Genomic DNA, 9,354 nt, shown 5'->3' with positions numbered 1-9,354 from the left:
ACTGCACCAGGTAAAGCCTAAAGGCAGAGGTACCCATCATAGGTGACAGCTCTATGTTCAGCAGGAATCAGGCCAGCCCCTCCATGATCATTGGAGATTTGTTCTTTTTTTTTTTTTTATAATAATAATTACAAAAAAAAAAAAAAAAAAAAAAAATCAATCTCACAGTATAAATATCAATCCCAACACTCTAAGTTGTATCCCATAATTAAAGTCTGTAACTTTAAGAGCAGCTCAAGTGTACGGATTATTTGCATCCATCTAGAGGGTACTATTTTTTGTAACTGATTTGTATTCTTCTGGGTTTTACTAGTAGTGTTTTAGTGTAATAAGAAGCTGAAATGGTGGACTTTTCTTCTCCATATGTGGGGAATAGAAGGAAGCTTTGAAATGTGACATTGTTAGTTGGCTGCATTTATTCATCTTTCTGGTAATTTATATGGTGTTTATGTCTCCCTGGCTTTCACATTGTGGTGGGTTTTTTTTAGGTTTATCAGCCTGCATATTTCATTTTTCTTATGCGTAAATTTAAACCTGTTCCTCGTGAAAATCAAGTCTTTAAATTTGGGTCTGAGCTCAAGTTTGAAATTTTATGCTTTCCATTTTCAGAATCTTGGTTGGTTTACAGAAGAAGAGTGTGAACCCTAGGATTCCTCTAAGAAAATCTTGATGGCATTCTTGGATTTGTTTGTGGTGGCACTCATGCCGGTTCTGAAAACACTTATCATTACGGCCATTGGATTGGTTCTTGCGTTTGAGCGTGTGGATATCTTGGGGGCATCTTCAAGGCACCATTTGAACAATGTAAGCCACCAATCCAGTTTCTAGTTCTAGTCTGCAACATAGGAGGATCAGAACACAGATTTTTTTGTTTTCTTTTGGTTTTTACTAGGTTGTAGCAGAGTTTGTTCTAATGTTGTGCTTGGTGGCAGCTTGTGTTTTATGTGTTCACTCCGGCGCTTGTGGCTAGCAGCCTCGGAGAGACAATAACAGCAAGCAGCATAGTTAAATTGTGTGTTCAGTTCTGCTTTCTTTCGATCTGCTAATGTTGTTTCTGTCTCTTCAATGTTTCATTAAGTCCTGTTTTTTTTTTCTTAATCCCCAGATGGTTCATGCCTGTGAACATCCTTTTAACATTCGCCATCGGATCAGCTCTCGGTTGGATCCTAGTCAAGATCACAAGAGCCCCCAGAGAACTACATGGTCTTGTAATCAGCTGTTGTGCTGCAGGTACAATAATGAAACAGCTAAAAAACTCAACGATTTCGTCGAATTTCAGGCACCTTATCTGTTCATTTCACAGGGAATTTGGGGAATCTGCTTCTCATCATAATCCCAGCAGTGTGTGAAGAGAGAAACAGCCCGTTTGGAGATCCCACGACGTGCTCTACCAATGGAAAAGCCTATGCATCACTTTCAATGGCAGTAAGGCACAACGAAAAAAAAAAAAAAAAAAAAAAAAAAAACTTTTTAATACTTTCTTATGAACACAGTTTAATTTGGTTTTGTGATTGCAGATAGGGGCTGTTTATATATGGACTTACATATATAACATAATCCGGGCTTATGGAACCCCGCGAATGAATTCTAGTACTGACATAATGGGTTCTGGCTTCTTAGATAGCTGCAGAGAAGCTTTACTTTCAAGTCATAGTTTGAAATATGATCAAGATGAAGAAGCTCAAATAGTATTTGAGGAAGAAGAGGTTGGAATTGGCTGCCATTCTTCTCTTTATTATAACAATTTTGTTTCATTTCATTTACTCTACTTATATATATGTGGTTTTTCATTTTTGCCATGAACCTCCTCAGAAACCTTCTGAACTGAAGAGGCTTAGACAAAATGTGAAAATGTGGGCAGACAAGATCAACCTAAAAATGATGTTTGCACCCTCCACCATTGCAACAGTAAGTATGAATTATGATCATATCCTTTTCATCTGAGCTTATATCAGTCTAATCTATCCTTGAACTCGATCTTTTTTTTGTTTTCTTCCTCGCGGGTTACAGATAGTTGGGATTGTGATCGGAGTAGTGTCGTTTCTACGAAAGCTGATAATTGTAGACAACGCTCCGCTTCATGTTATCGATAGCTCTGCAGATATGTTGGGGTATGAAGGCTATACCATTTATGTATTTCTCTAGCCATTCACTATGTGATATGTGATGAGCTATATATGTTGCAGGGATGCAGCCATACCGGCTATGACACTCATAGTTGGAGCAAATCTTCTTAGAGGTTTTAACTTTTAACTGAACTGTTAAGCTGATAGTGGAACTGTTCGTTTATTATTTTATATATTTATGCTTAATAAGCGTATTAGTTTGGACCGAACTTTGTTAATGTTGAGTCGGGGTGTTGCAGGGCTAAAGAAATCAGCAATTGGGGGATGGGTTGTGATAGGGGTTCAGGTGGTGAGGTTCGTTCTGCTACCTTTATGTGGCATTGGCGTCATCACTTTGGCTCGACATTTTGGGTGGGTGGGATCGGATTCTTTATACCACTTCGTTCTCTTGTTGCAATATGCACTTCCTTCTGCCATGGGTATAGGTAAGCTTCTCCGATTTTTCATTCTCCTTTCTCGGTTTTTCAAATCCGAGAAAACAATAATACAAGTAAACGTATTCTCTGTTTTCATTTATGTTTCTCCAGAAAGTTAGAGAATTTCTTTAATTTGGTGAGTAAGAATTGGATTTTTGGTGGTAAATTGGCAGGTACAATCACACAGTTGTTTGAGGTTGGGGAGAGTGAGTGTTCAGTGATTATGCTGTGGAACTACTCTGTGGCTTCACTTGCTCTTACTCTTTGGACCACATATTTCATGTGGATTTTGTCTTGACTTTCTTTGCCTTGTAAAAGTTAAGGAATATTGGGAGAAAGAGGAGAAGGATATATATATATATATATATATATATATATATATATATATATATATATATATATGTGAAAGGAAAAAAGTTACAGAAAAAAGGGAGCATAAAAAAGAGCATAGTACATAGTATTTTATTTATTAATGTTATTGTTTTGGTGAAACAGTATTGTAACATTTTGAGTGGTTTGTGATGAGTTGTTTACTTGATTTGAGTTGTGAAAAAAGAGGACTTTTTATTTAGAACTTTGGGTTGGTTTACAAATTGGAGAATTTCTCCAATTAGATAATTGAAAACAGAAAATGTGTTTATTAGCACAATTTTTAATTTTGAAAAGGGGAAACATTTTTCAGAATTTTTAAAAACGGTTTTCTAAATGAAAACAGAATCCTCATCGTCTATTTAGTTATATATCACTATAATAACAACTTACATATTTATTCATTACTATGATTACATTTAGTATCACCTTATTATATTTATCATCATCTTCTATATTTTCTATTTGCATTTACTTATATAAATATAACTTTTTTGTTTATGCTTTAAAGTTAGACGTTATTCAAATTTCAAACTATCACAATTAAATTTGAACTCTACACAAAGTTTTATATTTTGATTGAAATCAATAGATTATTAGTTCAGATATTTTTAATTATGTTATATTATAATATAAGTTTGGTCCATATTTGACTTCAAAATAAAAATTATAAATATACATTTCATTTAAATTAATATATTCACAAATATTTTAAATATTAACCCAAAAAATATTAATATTATCTAAACTAAATTTTAGGTGAACTTAATAGATTATTGATTCATATATATATTTTTAGTTATGTTATACATGAATTTAAATTTAGTTTGGGTATCAAATGTAAAATTCTTAACTATATTAGACTTAAAAGTAAAAATTATACTATGTATTTATTCCATTTAAATCAAACATATCAAAAATTATTTTAAATATAAGGTCTAAAATTCTTTGAAATTAAATTTTTGTTAATTTTATAACATTAGACTAAAAAGTAAATTTGAAAAAAAAAAAAAAAAAAAAAAAAAAAAAAACAGTTTTAGTAAACAAGCTTTCTAAATAGAAAGCAAAGAATGAAAATTGTAAAATTGAAAAATAAATAACAGTTTCTTGAAGTAACAGGCTATTGAGGTTTTTATCACATGCAAATTGATTTTTTTTTTTTTTTGAATGCTACTAACTCTATTAGAATGTAGTATCTATTCATATACTTTCTCAACCTACTGAAACACATTGAGCTAATAATGCCTCCATTGAGGCTCGAACTCACAACCTTCTAAATGAAAGTCCAACCCGGGTACCATTATACCACATAGTCCTGGTATGCAAATTGATTTATTATTCACAAAAAAATATATAAAAATTTGGAGAGCTATATTTTAACTAAACTTATTTAGTGATGCATGTAGGAAAGTTTTCAACCTGAAATTAAAACTTTTACATATTAAATAACAATAGCGTCTACACTTGTAAACACTCAATCAAAATCATCTGAAATCACATAATTCTCGAATAACTACTGTACTCTTACATATAGAATTCTAAGATGATTGATATAGAAAGTGAAGTTTCATACTCAAATCTTTTGACTGAAATAAATTATTAAATATTTCGAGAGTAAGTGAATATCATACCCAAAATATGAAGGAAAAACAATAATTTTAAAATGAAATGCAATGGAGTTTCTATAGCCTACTAGTGAAATGCAAACCAGCCCCAAGTTAAAATAATAAAAGATGTTGAAAACAAACAAAAAAGATGTCAAAATTATTTATAAATACATTTATTCTAAAAGCTAAAAATAGGAATGTCACGGCAAATAAAATGAAAGATAAATCAACATATTAATTCCATGCCAAATTTATGCTTCCTTGTTATAATTGTTAGTCAAAATTACTGATTTTATAAATTTTTCTAATACAATTTATCTCTTATCTATAATTTACGAGTTATTATATAAAAGCAGAATTTACATAATTTAAACATACAAAATTCATCTCCTCACTTGGAGAATTCAAACAGCAACAACCATAACTACCTCTAGCAATTTTTCTTTTCAATTTTTGTTTTAAAGATAATTTTTAAACTAAGCTACTTCAAATCATCAATTATCAAAAAAATTTATAAGTTTACGGGTAATATATATATATATATATATATATATATATATATATATATATATATTGCACATTATTTTTAGTTTTTTTTATTGAATACTTACACAAATATTTAGCTCAATGGTTTAAGGAAACAAACGAAATAAGTTTAGCAGTCTATTTGACACATTTTTCAACTATTAAAGTGAATAACTTATTATTACAATTTAAGATTTTGATACAATTTTAATTAGTTTTTAAACTTCATTTGAAAACTTTCAGTTTGACTTAAAATTGTACAGAATTTCAAAGAAAATCAATTACAGTCTTAAAATCTTCATCTATTTTCTTATTAAACACTGTTTATACAACTAACTAACTCAGACAATTTATAGTTTTAGCAAAAATTATATTATAATAATTCAAATTTAAATTATATGTAATATTTCAGTGTTATTTTTAATCTAAAAAAAAAAAAAGTAAGAACATTAATCATTCTATATTATGCATGTATGCCAAACATAGATAGATGTTGAATCATTTTTTTTTATCAAGTTAAAAAAATTAATTAGAATTGCACCAACCGACATTTAAGTATTTGTACGTATTAAACTATCAAGTTATTATTATTATTATTATTATTATTATTATTATTATTATTATTATTATTATTATTATATTGGAATCCAAAATTTTGTATATTCTTCCACCAATAATTAAGTAATGCGTAGGACAAATTATAATAAAAATCCATGGGCATAAACCAATCATTTGTACGTACGTAGTTAGTCGATTTCAGATATGAATTTGTTGAAATTGTACGTACTTAAATTCATTACGTTTGATTTTCAAAAAAAAAATCATTACGTTTGCTTATGAAATTGATGGAGTTATTTACGAGGTTCGTTACATTTATTTATGAAATTCAACAAGTTATTACGTGTCAATCACTGCAAAAATCTTTGGACGACGATATAAACCCACAGTTATTATCTAAATGTGTATCAGACACATTTTACCCCTGTGTAATAATCTAAAAATTCGATCACACTAAAAAAAATTTTATGTGATGAGCTCGATTAAAAAGATGTTGATATCAAAGAATATGAAATTTTGTTTAAGAAAAATAACACTTTCGACCCATGAATTATTTCACTTTTGAAAATTTGATCCATGTTAATTGATATGAGCATATTTAGTCTTTTAATTGTCCATTATGTTACACTTTTAGTTTCTATTGTTATATAATTATCAAAGTCTTTAACAAATTAAACTCTTTTTATGAGGTTATTATTGTCATTTAGAATCAATATCCATAGTTAAAGTTTCACTTCCTCCCTATGAAAATATTATTTTTAAAAGTGAATATGAATTCTGAATAATAAAAATATGATTATGTGTTAGTGAAGTTCGACAATTATTATATAACACTAGGGACTAAAAATGCAACATTATAAATATTTGAGGGGCTAAATTTATTTAAATTAATTGATAAGAACCAAATTTCTAAAAATAAAATAATTCAAGAACCAAAAATGTAGTTTTTTTTTTTTTTTATAAAGAAAAGGGTGAGGTGAGATTTTGTGAAATTGATTATTGCTTGAATATTATCTCTTATATAACTGTTGGAATATATATTATTAGTAAATGGCCCAACACAATATGCTCGGCAAATTATGCCCAGGACCTGTGTCCACAATGCATTGTGGACTGTGGACACGAGTCCAAAACGATGTCGTTTTTAAAAAAAATAACACGTCATTCTAGTTTTAAAAAAAATTTTAATTTTGTCTCGCCGTTAACGCCGTTAACGGCGTTATTCGTTTGTGCCATTATGAATGTACAGTTATGGCATTATGAATGTACAGTTATGATATTATGAATGTAAGTTATAAAATTATAAATACAGAATTCTGACATTATTAACTTACAATTATGAACATATAGTGATAAAATTATGAACATAGAGCTCTAAAATTGTGAACATGGAGCTTCGAAAATTATGATTTTACAGTTATTGAATTATGAATGCACAGTTACGGAATTATGAATGTACAGTTATGCAATTATGAATGTACAGTTATGCAATTATGAATATACAGTTATGGAATTATGAACACAGAGCTCTGACATTATGAACTTACAATATGAACATATAGTGATAAAATTATGAACATAGAGCTCTAAAATTGTGAACATAGAGCTTCGAAAATTATGAAGTTACAGTATTGAATTATGAATGTACAATTACGGAATTATGAATGTACAGTTATGGAAGTATGAATGTACAATTATTGAATTATGAACATAGAGCTCTGACATTATGAACTTACAATTATGAACATATAGTAATAAAATTATAAACATATACTCCTATAACGAATATGTAATTAAAATAAAAAAAAATAAAAAAAAAATAAAAAATAAAAAAGAGAGAGAGAAAGATAACGGCACTGTTACCCTGTCCAGCATGCATGCTGGACACGGGTCCAGAGCATAACAATTGAATATGCTCAAACCACTAAATGATACGGAGTATCAAATAAGGTGTGCAGCCCAAACTCGGAGGAGCGTTATGCTATGGACCCGTGTCCATCATGTGCATGGTAGACACGCTGTACATTCATAATTTTTATATTGTACATTCATAATATTTATATTGTAGATTCATAATTTCTATACTGTAGATTCATAAAATTTATAATGTAGATCCATAATTTCTATACTATACATTCATAATTTCTGTACCGTAGATTCATAATTTCTATACTGCACATTCATAATTTCTATAATGTAGATTCATAATTTCTATAATGTAGATTCATAATTTCTATACTGTAGATTCATAAAATTTATAATGTAGATTCATACAGTACAGAAATTATAAATTTACAGTATAGATTTTATAAATCTACAGTATAGAAATTATGGATCTACAAGTTAGAGATTATGAATCTACAGTGTAAAAATTATGAATGTACAATATAGAAATTATGAATGTACAGCGTGTTCACCATGCACATGGTGGACACGGGTCCATAGCATAATTTGCCAAACTCTGATTCCCCAATCATTATTGTATTGACCGTTAGTATGCACCTAAAAGCACATAAAGTATATTATTTTAACTCATAAAATATATTATTTTAATACATAAAGTACATTATTCTAACTCATAAAATGCATTATCTTACAACAAAAAGTTCATTATTTGAATACATAATGTATATTATTCTAACTCATAAAAAATATTATTTTATCTCAAAAATTTCATTATTCTAACACACAAAATACATTATTCTATATTTCTAACTCATCATAAAATACATTATCTTACCAGAATGTTCATTATTCTAACACGCCTACGAAGCAAGAATTTTTTTTAACATAAAAACAACGACGTCGTTTTGGACCGTGGACGATCCTTTCACTGATTGGAATGCTCTCTGGAAACTCGATATTCTGCCCCAATTGTGTCACTTCATCTGGCGTATATCGAGAAATATCCTCGTGGTTGATCAAGACTAAGGCTAGAATCACACCATGGATCGGAAGTGGTTCACACTCTCTCTAGGAAATTTCAAGTTCTTTCTTATTTTTGATCTAGATCATATTTTCCACCTTTAATTTGCTCTCTTATGTCGCATTTTAGTTTAGTATTTTGTTGCCATATCAGGCGTTCAGTGAACCAGGTTGCTCATACCTTCACTAGAGTTGCTGGCTCTCAAACTGATGCTCGGAACGGGGTCCCCCTAAACTTTGTCATTTCTCTTTTGCACTAAGTTCTAATGATAAGTTGCGGTTTTGCCCGTTGTCAAAAAATATATTATAAATTAAAATAAACTTATAATACAATAAAAATAAACTTGTATTAAGAGTTCACTTAACTACGTAAACTCTAAACATGGGCTCTATTGGAGTTATTAAAAAATGGTATTTGGAATAAGTATTCCTAATATTTTATTTTTTTTTTTGAAAATCAAAACACACAACTTCATTAAAACAAATCTGAAATACAAGGAGGAGGGACAGTGTCCCAAGCACCTAGGATAGACAAAGAACCAGTTGCTCTTGCTAATACATAGGTTACATGATTCGCTGACCTTAAGATATGGCGGATATTAATATCTCCGATATCCCTGACAATTTCCAAACATTGTCTAATAACCACCCCAACATAGGACCAATCTTGATGCAAAGAATTGAAATTATATTACAAAATTTCAAACAGATTCAACAATAATTCTAGAGATTTCACGAGCTTTGATCCAGATTAAAGCCTCCTTGATAGCTAATGTCTCAGCCAGGTAAGGATTACCCGCAAGATAAACGAGTTGCAAAAGCAGCCAC

At 29.7% G+C, this 9,354-nt stretch overlaps 1 protein-coding gene across 5 annotated transcripts; it reads left to right on the top strand.

Moving 5' to 3' along the window:
• The first annotated feature begins 212 nt into the window (after positions 1 to 212).
• LOC109167487 (protein PIN-LIKES 3-like) lies at positions 213 to 2,891 on the top strand. Of its 5 annotated transcripts, none has more exons than XM_019316503.1 (11): positions 213 to 268; positions 610 to 804; positions 933 to 1,012; positions 1,106 to 1,230; positions 1,304 to 1,425; positions 1,518 to 1,706; positions 1,813 to 1,908; positions 2,011 to 2,111; positions 2,187 to 2,239; positions 2,366 to 2,551; positions 2,716 to 2,891. In XM_019316503.1, the coding sequence occupies exons 2-11, from the start codon at positions 670 to 672 to the stop codon at positions 2,838 to 2,840; spliced, it is 1,212 nt and encodes a 403-aa protein (XP_019172048.1). In that variant the 5' UTR covers positions 213 to 268; positions 610 to 669; the 3' UTR covers positions 2,841 to 2,891. The 5 variants fall into 5 exon arrangements, with proteins under 5 accessions (XP_019172048.1, XP_019172052.1, XP_019172047.1 ...); XM_019316502.1 differs by lacking the exon at positions 213 to 268 and adding an exon at positions 280 to 430; XM_019316507.1 differs by lacking the exons at positions 213 to 268; positions 1,304 to 1,425 and adding an exon at positions 277 to 430 and having other exon boundaries at positions 1,621 to 1,706.
• The last annotated feature ends 6,463 nt before the right edge of the window (positions 2,892 to 9,354 follow it).

The sequence above is a fragment of the Ipomoea nil genome, unplaced genomic scaffold (assembly GCF_001879475.1).
Source record: "Ipomoea nil cultivar Tokyo-kokei standard unplaced genomic scaffold, Asagao_1.1 scaffold3169, whole genome shotgun sequence".
NCBI lineage: Eukaryota > Viridiplantae > Streptophyta > Magnoliopsida > Solanales > Convolvulaceae > Ipomoea > Ipomoea nil.
This window is presented reverse-complemented; position numbering and strand designations above follow the sequence as displayed.